At 36.5% G+C, this 22411-nt stretch overlaps 1 protein-coding gene across 2 annotated transcripts in view; it reads left to right on the top strand.

The window, feature by feature from the left end:
• The window catches only part of Mob2 (MOB kinase activator 2), a 28581-nt gene that overhangs the window by 1851 nt on the left and 4319 nt on the right, over positions 1-22411 (top strand). The window contains exon 1 of one of the 2 annotated variants that reach the window (XM_018454496.1): positions 8296-8648. The exons of the other annotated variant lie outside the window; for it this stretch is intronic. Coding sequence (XP_018309998.1) covers positions 8500-8648 — 149 coding nt within the window. The 5' untranslated portion in view covers positions 8296-8499. Of the gene's footprint in view, positions 1-8295; positions 8649-22411 lie in introns of those variants that run through there. 2 annotated transcript variants of the gene reach the window in all.

Genomic DNA, 22411 nt, shown 5'->3' with positions numbered 1-22411 from the left:
ACGACGCTCGGCCGAATTAATTTAATTTTTTAATAAGATATTAATTTGTTTTGATTTAATTTTTTGAAGTTAAAGTTATTCTTTTGCCAAGAAAATTTAAAATTAAAAAAATCATTACTTTGTCTCTAACTGACTTTTATTGTACTTTATGAGAACAACGCGGTAGACAGAGAAAGAAAGTATATTTAATCACATTTAGCGTTAATCGAGGTTGTAGGCTACAATCAGTCGCATGGACAGTTTCGGTTTACTTATACTACTTAACGATTTTTCCCCTTTGCTCTGTACCCGCTGCGATGCAGATTCTTCCGTGATTGCACGGCAAGTTTGATCAGCTATTAAAGGACGATTCGCAGAATCATAACAGCTTTCTTGCTACACGAATTTGCTTACATAAGATATAACGTTCGTATATCTATTGAGACTTTCAGATCAGAAAGGATTAAGTCACTGTTATATTCAGTTATAAGATCATTCACTTGTAAAATGGACCCGATGTTTACATAGTTGTTTTGTAATTATTATGATTAGATAATATAAAAAATGATTTTCTTCATCAATATTTTTAAAAATTATCTCGGCCAATCGACGATGGCTCGTAAATAGTATTACATAATTATTTACAATTATAAATATATTATTACTATAATAATAATATAATATATATAATATAATATATAATGATATCATATATCCTAACTTTATGATTATTGCTTATTTAATATTAAAACAATGTGATATAATGTGGAAAAAAATTCTGTAAGACTGCCTAATTAATTGAATACATTCAGCACGTCTACCTCTGTTAACAAAAATATTATTTTCGCAGTCTCTTAGTCTTATTCTTCGCTGCATAGTGTTAAGTGTATAATAATACTCGACGGTAACAAAGGCGATATAAAGTACAGACGGAGTCACATTTATCAGACTTAATTCGCGAGCACGCGAACCGCTCATATAACATAAGCAGAATTCGTGTTACAATTACCGTTGAATCGATGATGGATCAGCGTTCTTCTAGTTCTATTCCATCGGGATATCGCAAGCTACTTTTCCGAGCTCCCGGAGCGAGCTTTTTACTGCGAAATTTATGCATAAGATTTCCCCCATGACACACTATTTTATGTATTAAAATTTGCACGCTGGAGCTTTCTTCCACTCACCTCGACGAAATAGCATCGCATGAATAATTGTGAATTTCATTCTACTTTTATCGAATTTTTGAAATCAATTTCGTAAGGCCCAAGGATCCCTTGTGCCCTGACCGTAAACATTTTTGTAATCTCTCAAAAAATCAATGAAACCATCTCGTAATTATACATAACATCATACATGCACGTATTTATACAATTGCAAAACGTTTTTGTATTAAATTCGTTCAGATTATTACGTGTATTTTTAGAATAATTTTTTCTATTTTTAAAAATATATGTAGCTTGCATAATTTTTCAATCTATGGCACAGTGCCATAGATTGACGTGCTTGTTTTAATAACGGTTCTTTTTGCCAGGTCATGAACAAAAATATAGTACCTTATTTAAAGTAATATATACGACCTCAATATTTTGCAAACAATAAGATATTTATCAATTTCAATTATTGTTTATTATAACAGAATATTTGTTAACAATATTTATTTTATTTATTTTTAGATAGCTACTCCCATAATAGTTGCTGTCGAACATTCATCTTGCCAGGAAGTTAAAAATTATTTGAGCTTAAATAAGGAGATTATTAAGCCGAGCATGAAAATCGATTTTCTTGGAAATTGATTCTTATACGAAAGAACTTTTCTGCAGCATTTCTTTCTTTGTACAAAATCTTCACTTTTCCAATCGGACTTCACGATTACTAACGAAAAATTTATTAACTCCCGAAAATGAACGACGTTTCGCACTTTATGCGTATTTCTTTCTGCGATGATATCATTTAAAGGCCGCTCCGACCCGGATGTTTTCCTTTAGGCTGATGATTTAATTAGCGATATCTGCCATCGGAGTTAAACGGACGTCGTTAAAGCTTAAAGCATAAATACATCGCTGTAAATCGTTATCGTATTATTGATTCGCAAGGATCGGAAAATATGAGCGTTGAATGCATGTTATGAGCACCTTACTCTGAATAATTGAAATCGTGTAATGTGCTGGATGACACTTGCGCGTATCAACTACAACATTAATTATAGCAGTCAAGAGAGAGCTTATTGATTTTGTAAAATATCCTGAAATTGATGAGAAGAAATTATACTGTTTTCTTCTTATGAAATTTCGACTCTTCTTACATAAGATCGTTTTCTGTCGTAATTCTTCAAACTGTGATATGTGATATTTCAATGTCACGTCGTTTGCATTGTCGCTCGTTCCAAGGGCAGTATCTTTCGTTAATTTATAATACTTGGTTGGAAACGACAGTCCGAGTGTCTCTAGCAAGCGGGCAAAGTCTCTGTTCGCTGGCGCGAAACCGAACGTAGCGATGACTCACCTCGATCTCTCGTCGTGCGATTGGCTTCCTCAGTGATTCACGCACGGTTGCTCGTTCGCCAAAACGTTCGTGACGTGACGTTTCCAGCACGATATGTCGCGCGTGCCGATCTTTCCGATCTTCGAAGAACTTTGAAGAGAGCATCGTGATGCTCGAGCAATCAGTTTCGACGACAGCGAACAGAGAACTCAAACATTAACTCGACTTCAGCTTACAGCTGAAGCTCGATCTTGTATCTCAAAAGAATCAATCAATAAATTTAGATAAAGACGTATTTATAAAATGAATGTCAAATGAATGATTTGAACGAAACCAAAATCTCTTCTGTCTTGAAATTTATAATATGTGAACAGATTTTAGAAATCAATGTTTACGTATAATTTATTCCTATTCCTGTTTCTGCTTTCGAAAAATCTTCTGCCTAAGGTTACGCAATTTTCGAATTAATTTAAAAGATATTTACACAGCGATTTTGGAACTTGGCTCGTTCGTGCTACGATGTTAATCTTCTCGATTACGGCATTTGATAAATTTAAATCCGTTTGATGAACACAGAAAAGGTGTTTACACATGCGTGACGTAATTCATAAAGATGTCTATCCTACGTGATTAATCAGTGTAATCACCGCCTGAAAAATTATAGCAACGTAGTGCAGGTTGTCTTCCGTAATGAAGAGACAGCGAAGAAATAAATATTAGTTTTCCGAATCATCAAATTTTCTTACACTTACCTGAACATCTGTTATCAAACGCATCGTTTAGTAGAAAGAATTAATTTAGAATGCTAAGAATATACGACATAAACTATATTAAATTGGCAACCACAAGTATCGATGATCGTTTTAATGCATTAGCAAATATTTTATACTAAACAAATTTTCTTATAGATTGCAAGATGTTATGAATTAGGAATCGATACATGTATATATTTAAAAAATGTCTTACTCGTAATTTTGTTTTTATTCGTATAATAAAATATAAGTGGCATATATAAAGCGAAGAATAAACAATAGGTAAATTAAGTATACATAAGTGCCAATAGAACGAGCTATTGAGTAAATTAACCACGTATGCTCATATATATTCATTTCTACGTTCGAGAATATCAAGTATTGCCTTGTCAATTCGTTTTGTCCGCGGCTCTCATATACTGTGTTTTACTTCGGATATATCGTTTAATAATTTCGAATATATCATTGCAGCACAATTAATATCAAACAAATGTCCAGAATTTCATAGATATTTGAACGCATTTTATTAATTCTTAATCATCTATATGTATTTTACTAAACCGGATTAAAATACGAGAAGAGACTATTTTTTTCAAATAATACTTTTTAATAATATATACCGCGGCGCAATAGGTTTATCAAAGTATAAAAGTATAAAGAGTCGTGCGTTGTATTACGCAAATATTTACTTGTTGACTATACTCGCCGCAACACGTATACTATCGCAAAAAACATCAGTATTTACAGTTCCTGATTTATATAAATTCTAAATCCGACAACATAGTTTAAAAAATTGACATTTAATTTTTCTTTCTTATTCAGACCTAATATTAATATTATTAATATTAGAAATCCCTTCTGAAATCTCTTTCAATTTATGTATAAAATATTTTCTATTTTATGGACTTATATGTGGGATTACAAAAATAATAATCTTTAATCTTTTATACATGTTCTTAGTCCGTTATTGGGAATGATCACGTTTTTTGCAATTTGTAAAGATGAAACAAAACATTTACAGTTTTATATTAAATAAAAAAACAGTTATATATTAAATAAAAATCAATTACAAGAAATCAGAGAACAATTTGATTCGTTTGAATATATCTGATTCCAACACATCTATAAAAAGTGAATGCATGGGAATTATCTTAATTACACATGGACCTTAATTATGGTGTAATCTCGCGTTCGGTTTTCTCAGTTTCATCGGCTTTGTGTTAACAAGAGCTTCAAAATAATGTTTATCTGAATGAACGTTGACACTGCGAACAAGAATGCCTTTTACTTAAACACACCTATCACTTTATTTCACAAGGTACAACGGCTACTTTATCGCTTTTTTTTTACGATAACAACTGCCGATGCACGCGATTGCATGTGAGCATCCCGCTAGTTTTTCCGGGTAAACAAAGTTATCACGTTTATCATAAAATATCGTTGCAACGTTCCGTTGTCATGTCATCAAGGACTTTACTGTGCATACGAAAAAATCATGGTAAAGCTACGCGTAAATCCGTTCCTTGCTGACGAACGTAATATAAGCATCGTAATAAAGCCCGACGTTTGAAGGACGAATTAGTTCTTATCTCTTAAAAAATGAAATTAATCTTCACTCATTTCAAGGCGACTTTTTCTTAACAATTTTTTCATTTGAGCTGAGTCGTCGAAATATTTAACATTGAGAATTAAGAGTGTATAAAAGGAGTACATTCAATTAAAACTTTGTTAAAGAAAAGACTTCTAATCAGCGAAAGAACACGTCTGCAAAGTTTGATCAGTTTGCTTTAGATTCATGTTGTATAAAATATTAGAATAATATGACATTTTATTTTCTTTGAAGATGCATATAAATTTGAACTTTAACAAAAATTCTCTTTTTATATCTCTTATAAGATATAAGATATAATATATCTGATGAAGTGGCTCTAGCACCATTATCGTTTTTGCACTTTGATTTACCGTGCTGTAAGGAGTTCATCAGCTGATGGGAAAAAAGAGGTGGGCGCTGTCAAACGATGATAAATTGCTGAACAATAATACCGCAATTAGTTTTTTTTCCACATCTTTATTATAATTATGTCAAAATATACATACGTTATCGTTTAAGGGCATTTTCATGGGACATACTGTTCATGCGTTTTACTTACCTAAAGACTCCCGAAGGATGTGTCGCGGTCTGTAAATGCCCAGGTCGACGTCACATTTACTTGACATTCATCCGCACCCTCGTTATCTCTGTGCTCATTTTTCACGATAATGTCATCCGACGTCTTCCGTTGGCAGAGGCATATTCGTGAACGGGGAAATGGCGGGTGATTCACGGACGAGCGAGCAAAAATAATCGGCCTCGCGGAATACTCTCGCTCCGATGGACAACAACCGCCATTTGTTATCAGCAATCGATATCGGCCATTATTATGAAGCTACGACAAAGATCGATAATAGTATTCTATTGCGAAATTTGGCGCGTTTATGTTATCTTTATTTATACATAATTTCAAAAGAGATTCATAAGCTAAGCTATAGACAAAAGAAAAAAGAATGCTGTTTAAATATTTTATAAATATACGCTAAATATCGAAATTGTCTTTTTAAAATATAATAAAGGAACATCTTCTCAAACAATTTCACACAACACGCATTGTCTAGAAGACTTCTTTATCGTGTCTTTTAGATATCTTTTAGACATGTATATCCCAAAAGATGTTTTTCTGACATTTTTTAGGCATACTTGTTCTCTGGGTTGACTTTCCACCAGATGATTTTCTTTGTTTTCCAAAATATTCCTTTTTATCTTTTATCGGTGTCAATGTCGGGCCCGATAAAGAGGACATTGGGTCTGTTCATGATGCTTAATGGCGAGTCGATACGAATATCGATAGCCTGTCGAACTTAAGCATCATTCGTGTCGTCAGGTTTTCCGATCCAACGGACGCTAATAATAGTTTCCTTGTAGCATTCGTTCGCAATTGGCGACGGTCAGTGTATATCGGCCAGTTCAAGCTGATCATGCTGCACCTCGATATCTCTTCGCTATCGACGTAATTAGCAGCAATATTTCTCTTTCAAGCGACTACCACCTTTTTAGTCTTGGCAATATTCCATCGCCAATTCGTTTTTCGACGTTCATGATTATCCTGATCACGACGTTACTATATCCGTTTCAGCATCCTGTAATGCGTTGACAAAATTTTCTCTCAATAGCTTGTACCTCTTCAATCGCAAATAAATACGTAATATCGTGCGTTTCCACATTATCCATTCACGAGTTATTGTAAATGCGATAAATTTTCGCTGATGAACGTGAAATCGCAGATCCGCGATATATGTACATATATAGAAATAAATGCTTCATTTCAAAATATCAATTTTCATTTTAGATTTGATTAGAATCGGAATTCGATTAGTTGAAATAATGATGACGTAGGCTTGCAAGATCCCTAATTTGTAATTTAAATTTATATTAAAACTCATTCAATGATGAAAATTGAAGAAAAATCCATCTTTTTTGACATTTCTCCCTCTATAATGAAATTGTCTTTAAATTCGCCGATGATTCTGCCATTGATGATTGAATCGCTAAAAATGGAACATCCCCATTAGGGTGGATTGGGTATAGTCACGTTGAGTCGATTGTGCGTAAAAAGAATCAATGTCACGGGGGTGAACAGTTTCGAAAGCAAACTCAAACGCAGAAAAATATGCTTTACGTATTGAACGGCCTTAACCTTTCACATTTGTAATGAGAACTCGCGAACCTGTATCATGTATTTATTCACACAGATAGAATACATTAAGCGTAGCAATACGTACATTATATCCACCGGTTATGTCCCAAGCTCGTCCGGAAGCACTATCAAGATTATCACTTGCAATGTTGCAATTAATAGAAACGTTATATTCCACCTTTAGCTCTCCATTTATGGAATAATCCTACGCTCCCGTTACATAACACCGGTTTTAGCGAAAAGAAGTTTGCAAGGAGCCTTCCGAGCCACCGAAAATTGCAATTTACACGCGAGTTTATATTTCAATTACCTTCTTCCGCCTGTCCGAGAGTGTCCAATATTTGTTTCTATATAGCAAACAAGCATATTGACATGAAGCCAATAAGCGAAGAAACAGTCCAGTAGCAACTCGTCGACGATTAAACCTTTATGTATTTTATTGATTAGTCCTCCGAGACAACGGAAATTGGGTCAAAACTGACTCGTTGTTGAAATTTTCAGACATATATGTGTCGCACAACTATTTTTTCGGCGGTATTCGATTAATTTTTTACATTATATGTAAAGTAATTAAATTTATCAGTGCCTAAATAATTTTATGCCTGATATAACTTTATTTTTATGAAATATTTGAATATATCTATAATACGATACATAAACATATATCTTATTGTTTATGTGCGCGTAATTTGCTTTCGTTACATTTTCTAAACGTTACAAAGCATTCACGTTTTAGAGTTAACACCTTCTTTAAAGCTAATGTTTTTTATTCGAGACAATTTTTGTATTTCTGTACTTTAGTTTATCGAGTACCTACTCTTTCGCTTCTATCGCTCTTGGAGCAAGTTAATTCTCTCGTGACATCTCTGTTGGATCTTCTTTTTATCGAACGCTCACCGGGGGAACGACCCTGACGAGCAACAAACAATGGAGTGCTGCTCTGAGAATTCGAGAGATCGGGTGATCTCGCGTTGCGTCGTAACACGGTAACTGACAAGGAGAACTTGTCCGGTTTCGGCTCGGTCAATCGTTAATTGCATTATGACGAGTCCGCTCGGGCGAGGATAGTAGGAAGGAAAGGGGGACAAAAAGGGAGGAAAATATAGCGGCGACTCTACTATACTCTGACCTGAGGAAGCCCCTGATACTCTTTCTCTCAGGCCGTTCTCTCCACTTCCCTCCCGCCGATCTCCGCTTCCTCCTGAACACAGTGGAACCCTCTCTCCCTCCGACGGTATAAACCGCGTCTTCCCCTCTCTCTTCCGCTTTCTCTCTATCTGCTGCGGCGGCCGCGGTGGAGAGGACGGTCGCGACGTGGACGATCGCGAGGTGGTGGTACCTGGCGAACGGTGGCTTGCCTGCCTGCTTGCCTGCCTGCTTGCTTGTTGTCTGGAGAACGGCTATGTCAGTCTGTGCTCCGTTACTGGCCTAGCGGCCGGCCGAGTGATTCCAACCAATCAACCGGAGCAGAGGAGATATATATTTTACCTTTTCTCTTTCTCTCTCTACTCGCCTCCTGTCCTCCCTTCCCTTTTCCTTCCCGCCCTCTCCATTTTATGCCCCAGGCCCATTTGCCCGTACCTCCCTGGTACCGTCGCGCTCGCGTTCCGATGTTTGGACTGGGAAACAGGAAGGTCCTCAAATATTCCGCCATCGAGACGTCGCTCTCCATCGACGTCGAGGATACTGTCACGTGTTTCTGCAGGTCAGTTTATACTTGTCTTGCTCCAATGTGATGATAAACGCTACCAGCGATCCTTGTACGTACAATGATGATGTATGTCGGTGATGCTAGTAGTGGTGATACCTATTGACAATAGCGTTGGCGTTTTCTCGTTCCCATGAGACTTAATCAGAATTGCTACCATGCACTGAATTTTGATGTATATTTATCAAAGGCGTTCCCTTGTTGGTGATGTATAATAGCCAGCATGGTCAAAAGCTACTGAAAAATTGGAATTTTAGACCGTTTCAATTTTTACAATTAATGTCAATAATTTATTGTATTCTTCGATAGTTTTGTTGTATGATAAGATAAATATCTTATGCCTCTAAAAGAGAAAATGCTCAGTAAATATACATTTCTATTGCTTTTAAAAATACTAGAATATTGTTAAGGATTTATTAAGGAGAGATATGTTGCATACGAAATGATTTTATACCCACGATTTTCATCATCTTATTTCGGTTGAATGATAAGAAGCTTAAAAGTGGAAGAGATTAGAAACGATTAAAACTAGAGTAATAAGAAAAATTGTTCAAAGAGTCATAGTTTCTAAAACTTTAAGGTCTTATCGAAATCTTAGATTTTAAATATTTTTTATTCTCTCTCATCTAGAAATATGTCATAAATCGCTAATACAGCTTATTCTGATTACAAATTATTGTATTTAGCAAAAGAATGCATTGTCATTTGAAAAGTCTTTATACGATATTGTCTTTCGACTTAAAATAAATCACTCCGTTATCTCCTTCTGAAAGCTAGAGATACGCCGTTTCATCACTATCTGCTGATATACGGACTTTTGTTAACGATTTGACGACGTAACATGCAATGCAGGAGAACTAACGTCGACAATTATTTTCAATTCATCCTTCGACAATTACGATTTACGTAATCGCAAAGTAATGACATTTGCAATTATTCAGCCATGTCAACGTTTTCTTTTTTCTTTCCTTTTTAAAATTGTTACAAAACATGCGTACGCCGAAGGACAATACCGCTTAACGGAACGATATTTATGCGTCTGCAGGTATAAAAGAGGAAGCACATTCTTTCTTGTGTTATAAGACACGATAAGGTTGGAATACGAATAAAGTGCGTATCCCTTTTTGCAACATCTGTTTGCGAGAGAAAAATATTGCGGTGAAAAAATGTAAATGGAATACGAGAAGGCCGCTCGGAAGGCCGTCCGCGAAAATACAGAAAAGCGTTTTATCAGGTGGTGAAGCTGTTATACATTGAGAAACTTTTGGTTGAAAATGGACGAACCGGCATATTCTGATAACTGAAATTTTGGTCATCATAATTGGACATCTGGTTATTTCAACTAGAATTCTAATAGATTTAATCAGAAAATTCTGATTTGTCCATTTTTCACCAGAATTCCAATTAATGCAATCAGACTCTTTTCATGTGTATGAAAGGACGAGCTTGCAAGTTTTGCTTCTCTCGATAAAGTCTAAGGCGAGATACTATCGTCACGAGGAGAACGAGCATCGAGGTGCTGATTCGCGCGATGGCTGTTCTCACACTTTTACAAAATAAATACCGAAAGAAAATACGAGAGACTGTAAGAATAAGATTGCAATAAACCACCTTATCAGACCTTATCAGACTGTTTCTCGCAGGAGTCTCAGTTTGCACAGCCTTGTTGCTGTTTACTTTAATGACGTACAGCATTTAGCCCGCGACATTATCTGAACAATCGTCAGCTAAATAATATCTCGAGACTTTAGGAATTGTTTGCGATTTAGTTAGACGATTCTTATGAAGAGCTTGAATTTCATTTTGAAAACGTATTTAGGAACTACGTTACATGGAAAGCTTCGTCGGACATAATACTTAACTCCTTCCTTGAAATCTAAATTTAATTTAGACAAGTTCTATTGAAACTAGTTTGTAATCTCAAAGTAATTTCAAAATTCACGGAGACGGAAATGTAAGGGATATTCCTATATTAGACGGGTATAAAATTCCTGTCTTTTCAAAACGGATAGATTTCCCGTTTTGCATTCAGAGTGCGGGATTTCACATCTACTCTGTCGTATTGCGATTTTATTAGCGTATCCACACTGTTAGATATAAAAGGAATAACGGCAACTCAATCTCTTGAGTTAAATAACATTTTGTGTTATTCTTAACTTCCATACACTGAAAAAAATGCATGTAATTTTACATGGAAATTACATGTATATGACTGGAAAATTATCTAAATTACATAAATATGCTTGGAAATTTACTGGAAATTGTAAATTTCCAATCATATTTAGGCAATTTTCCAGTCATGAACATGTAATTTCCATATAAAATTACATGCATTTTTTTCAGTGTATGTATCAGACTGTAAATTAATTTATGTGGTTGAATTATTTCATTTCAAAATAAGCAACACTCATATATATGAACGTACTCACTTATTACTTTATAGTATAAATAATAAACTGAATTTAAGCAATTTCGTTTACTCAATATATTGTTGATTTAACTAAAACGATAGAATTAAACAATTTAAATCAAGGAAATGTATTAAATTTGAGTCAAATTGTTTAATTCTTTAGTTAAATTAGCAATATATTGAGTACGAGCAGTGACGACCTGTAGAAATTACTAAAAATAACTCAAATTGGGTATAATCTGACATTATAAATTTAACAGTGCATGCGTGATTACGGTATGACGTGCAACATGTCGTAGCACGTGCTCGATGTGGTTAAAAGGGGGCCGGGCCATTCTGCGGCTTTCGAAACTCATTGAGGATGCTCGTATGTTGTACCGGTTTTTCATCACATCGCACGGCGCGTGATCTCAAAATGCTCCACTTTCCTGACACGGACCAACGTGTTCTCTTCTTCCTCGTTATAGATTTTCGGCCGTCCGGGCCACACGGGGTCATGACTCGACGCATTTCTAACGAAGAAGAACGCGGTTTCAGCCTGTTTTTCGTACATTTACATAACGGCTACATAGCTACAACAGTTTTCTCAAAATGAAAATTGTAATTAAACTTCAAGCACAAATACCATGTATGTTACCTGTTAGTCTCGAATAACTAAGATTTGTAAACTTATGTATTTGCACTTGTATTAAGATTTAACGTTAATTTTGTTATACTTGGCAACATCGCTACTGTTAATTATCGATTCTTACTCATTGTACTCTTGTGCGCGTTAGCATTTTATCTTACGAATAAAATTTTAGTCGATATTTCCTTGACAAAGTTACCGAAGGTTTAATTAGCGTGATAGTATATTTAAGTTTCAAGGTAGTTCAAAATTAAAAAGTTACGAATTATGATTTAAATGCGTACACTGAAAAAAAAGATTGGCTGCTGCAGCAAATTAGATGGTAAAATATGGCATAGCATTTTTAATTGGCTACAGCAGCCAATTTTTGGTTACGTTAACCTATCTGCAATGTCAGTATAGGATTTCGATAGACTAACATAACCAAAAATTGACTGCTGCAACCAATTAAAAATGCTATGCCATATTTTACCATCTAATTTGCTGCAGCAGCCAATCTTTTTTTTTAGTGTAGCTAATAGAACTTCTAGAATTTTTGTCGCTCGTATATATCTGCATAATATATATATGCAGTGTCCATAAAGAAAAGGTGATCTCCTTGAGCGAGATTGTTAAGGTAATCAAATGAAAAAAAAAAAGGAAGGTCATATGAAGAAAAAGAAGGGTACCGGAAGTATGTATACATTAAATAATTAAATGTTAGGAGTAAACGGTATAAAGGAATTAAAGGTACTTTTTAGTGAAATTTCTGTTGAATAAATTCTCACGAAAGACGCAAATAAATCTCAATGTTTGTATTGTAGAAGATTTTTTTCCCTACGCATAGATTATGTATAGAAGCAAATTATTATTCGCCCTGTTAAATCTTTGTATTCAAGATTGCACACTTATTATATCGATGGCTAGAATGTGAAAATAGTGATCCAACTAATTATCGAATATGTGAAACTCTGTTAGAAATACAAATAACAATATTATACCAAATGTGTTACAAGAAAATCACATTTGAGATAAATTAAATTTTAGAGCCATCAAAATAATAGCCAGAACTCATAGCTTAGAAACTTTAGTAATGTTACTTATAGATACATTTTTAGTAATTTTTAGCGTTTATCTCAATAAATGTATTTCAGGCATTGTATTTATGACTCTTTTTTTTCTATTTTACAAACAAACTCTTAAATAAATCATATTTTTTGGAAATACCTCATATACTTACGTCTCTTCCTGGACTTTGATAACGTAGTGTAGCATACGATTAAGGCTACGTCAATATTTGCATTTGGCAAAGTGCTATTGAATGGCAAGTTTCACACTTCGATATCTCTCACTTAGATCGATAGCAGAATTAAGGCGATGACATGACCTCGATTTTTAATGATGACCATGTCCAATTGAAGATATGGAATCGGCCGTGATCGAATACTTGCGCAAGCATTAATTTGTAAGCCTTCTACTCATTACCAAAAAGAAAATAATAAACTTTGAGAAAAAAAATAGTAGTTAAGGATACTCGCACGTAGAAAAATTCCAATTACAGAAAAGTAATCAATTTATGTGCGCGCTTTTGGTATTTGCGTTGTAACGTTATAAGATATTTTACAATAAGAGAAGGAGCAGAATTTATTATGATCTGATAGCACATAAAATAACACATAAAAAAAATAGCGTGACGTTTGTTCTCGAAACGCGAAGCCGTTGATGGCTTTTTTGGCTCTAAAAGAAATGAAGCAGAACGAGTTGATGAGAGAATATTTTGCTCGCAAATGCGTGCCGGTTTCTATCGTGTGGTAAGCACGTTAAATTGGATCACACGTTTTCATTAGGTTGATTAACGTACTAACATTGACATTGTGGCAATGTCACGGTAGAAAGAAACCTCCTGTTGGCTGTTATCTTCGTTTGAATTTTTAACGGCGTCATAGTTGGTTCATCGTGCTTATCTGTGTTGGGACTTAACTCCGATACTGCGTTGTCAATCGATTAATGCGATTACCATATCGTTCGCATAATCGCGAATGTACGTCGCGACTCATTAAAAGATACGGTCTGTAGCCGAAGATAGTTTTTCATGATACGCAGAGAAATTCGTGGGCGACATGAAACACGAACCGATTAATGGACTTCCGGCTAGGAGACGTCAGGTGCGGCGAGACGCGACGAGGAGGCTGGTTTCGCGGAAACCACAGGCAAACCGCAAACTATCGTGCCTCACAGCCGGACACGTCGCGAGACGGGAAAACCTATTTCTGAGCGGAAGTGTTAGCACGCAGGTCGATTATGTGAGAAGGAAGCGTCAGATTGACACGCAATGCAAAATTTATCCAATCTGGAAAAGCGAAAGTAACTTTTTACCTGTGTTACCATCTTAAATTAAAAATGATACGCTGATTTGAAACGTGAACATTATTCTACGTACAGTGTGTGAAATAATGTTTACATTTTTATACATATTTTATAAACGTACTCTATATCTGTAGGTTATAAACTGCACTGAAAAAAAAAGATTGGCTGCTGCAGTAAATTAGATGGTAAAATATGGCATAGCATTTTTAATTGGCTGCAGCAGCCAATTTTTTGTTGCTACAGCCAATCGAAATCCTATACTGACATTGCGGATAGGCTAACACAACCAAAAATTGGCTGCAGCCATAAAAAATTGGCTGTTGCAGCCAATCTTTTTTTTTCAGTGTACTTTTGTGGTCTTTGGCGATACCCAGAAGGTCGAGATACGTAAGTCTTAGAAGGTCGAGATATGTAGTCCGTGCGAGTTCTTCGGCGAATCGTCCCCGTAGGAATGGTGGCGTATGATGACGGGTAAACAAACGCGAGGAAAATGTTTGTCGATGGGATAGCGCCATGACGTCACGCGGAGGCGTCTTCGAGGCGCCGATGTTCGTCCATCCATCGATCCGCATTCTGTAAAGATGTAATCCTGGAGAAAAGGGTAACCAACCGTTCTGATGGCGCCTGTGGCGCCAACCTCCGAACCATCCCCCCCAATCCCCTTGTCGATCGTTTCAATAATTATTTCACTATAATTGCGATCTCCCGGATGTTCTGCGTTGTCGAAGCTAAAGCGTAGGATTCGACCTCGAGGATCTTTGTCCCTAGCTTTAATCGTTATCTTGCTGGCTTTTGGTCGTTAAGGGTCTCAACGCAGAGACCACAGAGTCTAATCTTAAGGGCCTTGTGCTTTCCATAATTTCAGACGCGGATTACCGTATATTGCCGGATCTACCATATAATCTTCCAGTAATTATCGATACAGCATATCTCTTTATCTCCGTCAAGTGTAATTGCTGTTTGATGACTAGTTTCTCTCACGATAAATAGGTGGGATAAACAGGAAAGAACTTTCTGATTAGTGTCAATCGAAAATTTTTCCTGTTGTACAATATATAGCTATATACAAGTCTGTCTTGTATCACGATTTCCGTTTTCGTTGCGTTTCATATGATGATGACATAACAAACGAGTTATTTTTTTTTTGTTATTTGAGGCGTTGCATCATCGATCATTTGAATATAATTTCCCGACACGGAAATAGACATATTGCAATACGTTATAATCGTTTCGTGCACGCTTCTTCAAACATATGGAGTTAAAAATTTGCTTCAAGTATCAGGAAAGATGTTGAGATATTTTCGTGTTTTTTAATCTTTGAAAGATTTATATATTTTAGAAGCAGGTTATTTTAAATCAAACATAACAGAATTGATGAAAATTGGCAGAAGACGGGAGCGGAAACACTTGTTTCAAAAGCTCGAAACGTGCATTCATCCCCGAGTGATCATTCGCGTTTATTACGGTACGTTCGTTTTATATTTGAAAGTGATCGAAGTAGGGTATATTAAGGATTTAGCGAATAATCACACAAAATCGATTGACGAGGCTTCGATACGCGATGCAAGGATACAAAGTGACACGTGATCCGAGGGAAAGATTAGCGAGATAGAATGAGAGAGAACGCGCTGCGCGGAGCGGATAGCGGCACGTCAGTTAGCGGGGGCGGAGCGGAATATTGATTGTCGCAGAGTCGGGGCGCTACCCCTCGCCGCCGCGCCACACGCGGCCCGTCGTTCGTCCGGCAGTCAGCTGACTCGTGTTACTCACAGCTGATCCGACGCACGCTGCCGTGGTGGCGCAACCACCGCATTGCCGCCCTCGAGCACCCGCCGCACTTCTCTCTTTCTCTCTCTCTCTCTCTCTCTCTCTCTCTCTCTCTCTCTCTCTCCCTCTCTCCCTCTCCTCTCACTGTCCCTTGCTCTTCACGATGAACATCTCTTCCCTTTTCATCTCTGTCTCCTGCGGATCATCTGATTGTGACCCTTTGAAGCGCAACGTATATTAGGACCTTTGAGAGGAAAAAGGTGGAAGGTAGAAAGGAAACAAAGTACGGAAAATGCGCTGAGAATGAATAAGTTTACTGTTCTGTCATGAATAAATCAAATTGGTCTGGACGTGACTCAAAAATTCGTAAGTGTTTCGAGTGGTCCAAACCGGAAGAACTAATTCTATTTGACATTTTGTCAGATATCTTGTTACCCACGAAAAAGGATAAATGACGAAGGGTGTCGCATTTTTGTGACTACGCGCGACGCACTCCGTTCGTTGCGGACACGAATCGTGTCTAAGTTAATTCAATTTTGCGACTGAAATTGGTATTCGTCAAATTGGTTTGACAAAGCTCTTTTTTTCATGTATATGTACGTTGGCTAGATATTTCTGTCTTCTGCATCAATCGATTGATCGCTACTCTCTATTAATAACTTGTTCATTGAAGAAAAATGGGCTTCCACTCGAGCTTGTAATCACAGGAGCTACAATTTTTATCTTAAGATACAAATTAAAATAAATTCTAGATTATTTTTATTATATTTTTATGTTACACATTTTTCGAATTTCGAGGATAGGTTCGATTATATATATATATATATATATATATAAACATATTACAATAAATTAAATATATTACGATTATATATAAAAAAACATATTACAATAAATTAAATATATTACGAATATTATCTACACAACATTGATAGATTACATGATAAAGATGCGAAAAAAATGCGAAAAAAACTTTTTGGACATTTTATTTTTTAATCTTCCTCTCTCCGGCACCTTTAGGAACATTATCGATATTTTGCTTATGAATTCTAGTAGATTTAAATTTGAAAAAATAAGTAACACATACAATTCAATTTCTATGATGGTAAAAACTCGTTAAAGCTTTTACAATTATTCCAGAATTTTTCCGATTTTTATATAATCCGGAACGATAAAAAAAATTTGCTGTTTCTCCTATTGCTGACTGAAGAGTCAAAATTCCATGTTGCCGACGGAAGATCAATTACAAAATATATAAATGTGTGAAAGAAATATATATTAGTAATATTTTAGTCTCTATATTTCTAAAATTAATTGCTATACTCGAAAGATATTCTGTTCTTACGTTTTGTGTATTAAATATTCCACACGGCTTTAATATATGTAAATATGAATAATTTCTCTTTGCGAATTTACGCAATTTGTTTGCGAGGCAAGTCAGTTCCGCGGTCAAGCTAATCCCTTCCAACTCTAGGATCAACGCGCCCGTATATCTTGCGATTGCATTATTATCGCACGCTATATCGTGGTGCATGAAACACCGTCGAACGAATGGTTCACCGGATAGAAATGTGCATGCGCGAGCATATACTTCGGACCTGCGCACGTAGTCGAATAATTGAACGAGATGCTGCAAAAAGGGTGCCCTCAAAATACCAGTGAGCTCTATAATATACGAGCGAGCCTTTCCTATATTAAACTATAGAAAATTGCGGAGTAAAGGAAGACAAGGAAACACTGGTCTTTCTGACTCTTTTATACTTATGGTATAGTAAAACAATATTAGTCAATCAGCGAATCAATCCTTAACAAAGAAAACAGAACCATGTTCTGTATCAGAGTGTCCTTGTTTAGGAATTGAGACGCCCCCGCTCTTCGATAGCTCGTTCTAATTATATTGTAGAGTTTACTGTTAAAACACGATGGGAAATAAAAAAGCATTGATAAATGTCGATAACCGCATAAACAATTTAAATTTTAATCTGGGAATATAATTAATTAAATAAGTTCAAATTAGATGAAACCGCTACATAAGAAATAATAATAAAACAGCATGCTTCTAATTCCAGGCGCATTCAATATGTCTAAAAATTACTTGCTGTGTCTAATATGAATTAATTGAATAATTTATCAAAGCAATATCTCGCTGTGTTGCTTTTAAATTAATCATTTCTAAAAACTATAACACAAATTCTCTTCTGTGTAAGATTTATAACTCGTATTTTCTCCGTTATAAATATATATCAAAACGGTTTCGCATTTGCTTCTCTCTACTCTAGTAATGAGTTATTAATCATCTTCCGCGTTGTTTAATCACTTACAGTAATCTGAAAAATATCAGAACATTTTACATGGTTACGGTAACGCGGATAACAAATGGATTTGCTGATACTCGAGCATTGGCTCTATAATCTGTGTTGTACTTCGGCGCGTTTCAGCCGATCGGCTCTCCGTCGCGTCGTCGACGCTCCGCGATCTCGGCAGTCGCGTCCGTGCGCTTGACGGCGACGCGTCGCGTTACGTCACGTGAGATCAAGTCGCAACACCGCGAGCTACGTTCGTTTCTGGAAGGAAAAGGTGGAGGAGGAAAGAAGAGAAAAGTCGTCAGATCCTGATTCGCGACCGCGAAATGCGCGGAAATCGTGGACCACGCTTCGCCTGAACGACGATAGTTCGATACGTACGGTCGATGCGTTTAGAAAGTTCATGACGGCATGCGCCATATCACTTTCGGATGTTTCCCGCCTCTCTCGTTCTTCTTTCAACGTAAAAGAGAAAATATCTTTTTTTACTCGCTATGAAATGGTCCATGATAGCGACCTGCGGGGCATTGGCTACGTTTACACCGTGCATTTAGGCCGCGGCCTATACAATAGATGTCCTTGTTTATCCTATAGATTAAACAAAGACGTCTATTGTATAGGCCGCGGCCTAAATGCACGGTGTAAACGTAGCCATTACCCGCGATGCGGCGTAATTAAAAGTGCCACGAATATTGTGAAAGAAGGGCGCGATGATTTCGCGAGGAAACGTCCGTAATGTATATTTTTTTAAACAAACTAATTAATGAGAACTTGGCGAAAAATTATTGGCGTAAATAAAAATGAAATATATATGCATATTCATAATAAAATATATGTATATATTTTTTTAATCTATAAAAATATAGAAGGTTTAATATTACATTTTTAAGTCTATCTAAATTACAGAGAAATCTAAAATTAGAGAGAAAATTTTTGCGAGCGTTTTTATGTTAAAATAATTCCATTTTCCGCGATGAATATCTTGGAAAAGAGTGGAAATTATTACCTCTGAAAAAGTTGGAAATTAAGTAGATCATTATTACGTAATGAAAAAGGATAGGGCAAAGAAAGAAAATGAGAATTGGAACAATACAAACCGGAGATTAAGTAGACCGATCCGTGTACCTTCTGCCTGAAAATTCTCGTGAATTTTTTAAGAAACATCAGAAGCTTTTCGGAAGCTCGTGCGTTCTCTTAGGACGAGGAAATAAGGTGGTCCTTTATTTACTCACCTGATCCTTCGGGATTTTCACCGACAGACCGACCGTGACGAATTCTTTCTGTCAGAATCGAGGCAGTAGTAGCTGAATTTAGATCTATGCAGGTGCTTCTGGGACTTCTTCTTTTACCCCCACGGAATAAAAAAGCCTTAGTGTTTTTGAAATAAATTATGGCATTATTTCATTCATTTCTAAAAAATGTTATTTTATATATATATATATACTATATATGTATATATAAAGTATATAAACAAAAAATAAATTTTATATAAATATTATGAAACATAAAATGAAATGTAAATTTCGAGTCGTAAGGGAAAATCGCAACCTATCTTTACTTGAACTTATCGCTACACTCCTGAGTTATACGATTTAAATTTTGGACCGACCAACGTGACCTCGTCCGGGTCACGATCAAGGACGCATATGTCACGGCTCCGTCGAGTTGATCGAAATCGTTGGCAACTATTTGGCTCTATTTCGTTCACTTTGCGACGCATCGATGCTCGAATTTCCGCTTGGACAGTTAACCGGGTTGATAAATTTCCAGTGCGCAGTTATTTCTTGTTACTGTCAGGAAATTACAGCGTTGTCATAATAATTGTAAATTATTAAAAAAAAGGTAGTCTTAGGCCCGTTTTCTACCAACGTAGATTAACTTTAATCTCAGTTCAACTTACTCTTTATCTTTTTCTAATTCTCAGAACTGGAAAAAGATGGAGAGTTAGTTAAACCAAGATTAAAATTAAACTATATTGGTAGAAAGAGGCCTTAGGCTGAGACATCTCTATTTTTTAATCTACGTGAATTATCCGTCTATTATAAAATCATTTTACGTGACACGCACACCCGCTTTATATTATTCTATTTTTTTTATCTTTTAAGATATTTTTCAAGCGACTTCTCTTTGAAAAGCAATTCACAAAAGAAAAACGGCGATCGCATGCATCGTTTTAATCTTAGAAAAACACAAGTCTCTCTCGACTTTTGCTGTTGTGTGCTATGAGAGTTCCGTCTAGCACAAAGTTCATGTTTTACCTTTGCACCGATAATTCGCGGCAGGAAATAACGCGTTTGTGAAAACAATGTGGATTTTTCTGCCAATAAAACAAACGCTCGTGAAAAAACGAAGGCAAATTATAAAACAAACGTCTGCCAAAATGAAATGCGCGAGCGTTTACACTACGTTCTTTAATTTACATTGTAATAATGATTTACATTATACTATAAATAAAATTGATTATATTTATATTACATTTAAATTTATATTGTATTTTACTTTTGTATCATGTTATATTTTATATCGCAGTAAATTAGAATTCTCTACATCCAACACTCATTAGCATCAACAAAATCGCGATATCGAACTTTATAGCACGATAGCTTCGAGTTTTGCACGTTTATGGAATATTGCGAAGCGTAATTCCACATGCGCGAAAAGTTAGTTAAGGCACGAACTCGCTCGACCCTTGCTCGTCACGAGACGGTCATCGATTCCATTTCGGCCGACCGAAATCGCTAATCCCCGGTTCCTAGCTATATTTTTCCTCGTGGCATTACGGACGCACGTGTACGCGATAACCCAGTTCCTGAAAGACACCGAAGCGACAAAACTCGCGATGATAGCTCGAGAAATGAGAAACTTGGCGTTTTGCCCAAATTTTTCAGGATTGGCGGATCGCCGCGAGGGCACGCCGGCCGAGAGAGTACGTAGATGAGAGAGAACGTGAAAAAATGAGGTAGTAAACGGAGAAATGCAATTTATTGATACTCCAAAATGTAGATTCCCCGGGAGTATACGCGGGGAATAATAATTTCGTATTGACTTTTATTTGCTGCATTGATCAAAATGGAACTTTGGGACTATCAGTACATTAATCCGCACGGTATATCTATACGTGGCATCTGCTTGAATTATTACTCAACTTCTCCGACGTAACGATTCACCAAAAGAGAACGCTCGAATTTTGCTTCAGATCAACGGTGAACAATCTTTCGCGACTATCAGTAAACGAGATCGATTGTCTTCCAAGGAGCATCTTCCGCAATTTCCATCGTCTTCCCGCGAGCTATTTCTTCTCGGGCGCCATCGTCATTGGGCTACTAACAAATTGTAAGACGATCAACATGGCGAACTAGAACTCGACATTAGCTCAGCTAAGCCACTTTTAATTTCAAGGAATTACCCGAGAAAATCATCCGAAGGAATTACGCATATAGATCCTCGGGAGAATTAAAAATTACTAGGACAGTCCAAATCTAAAAGAACCGAACGCATTTGAGAGGCGTGAGAATTAAATGAGAAATAATTACTTAACAGTCTTTTAAGGTTCCATGATTTTTTATAAAAAATATCACAGCTAGGAAAATCAAGAATTACAAATCAGGATCTGCGAATGTTAAGTAATTGCTGACTGTTCATCGTTTTTTCAGCACGGAATGAAAAAATATTACTAGGAAAATTACCAGGATTTACAAGAGCTGAATAACACATTTAAAATACATAAGTATTAAGAACGGTTAGAGAAGAAGAAAAAAAGAAGAGAAACACGCGATAGAGAAGAAACTTCATTAGAAAAAATTGGTTAAAAGAAATTATTAAAATTTATTAGACGTGACCGATCCGACCAATTCTCGAGCCTGACGTTAACGGAGCAGGTGCATCGAAGGCCAGAATAAGGAGATACTCCTCCGGAGTATCGCTTGACACAAACACATTCCGTCCTTGATACCAAAGAAATTATTTAACGCGGTCGAGGATTCTCGCATTCGCTTCCGCGGTCTTTGCCGACCGCGTAAATCGCCGTCAATCTCAAGAGAGAGATCTCGGAGGAAGCCGTTCTGGCACGTGCTGTTGATCGTTCGATGACAAACGAACAAGAACAAGAACAAGATTTGGTGCCTACCCAGCGTGCGTGAGCGGATCCTCGGGCACGAGGGCGGTGCGCCGAGGAGATCTTCCTCGACGACGGCGATCGCGACGACAAAGACGACGAAGACGACAGCATCGACGACAACGATGCTACGCTCGCCGGCGCGCGGCGCCATCACCGTCCTACGGGAGCCCTCCGCTTCTGCATCGGTTT

The sequence above is a fragment of the Mycetomoellerius zeteki genome, unplaced genomic scaffold, assembly GCF_001594055.1.
Source record: "Mycetomoellerius zeteki isolate Tzet28-1 unplaced genomic scaffold, Tzet1.0 scaffold433, whole genome shotgun sequence".
In the NCBI taxonomy this organism is placed as follows: Eukaryota; Metazoa; Arthropoda; class Insecta; order Hymenoptera; family Formicidae; genus Mycetomoellerius; species Mycetomoellerius zeteki.
Note: the sequence above shows the minus strand (reverse complement) of the source record. Positions and strands in the feature narration are given on the sequence as shown.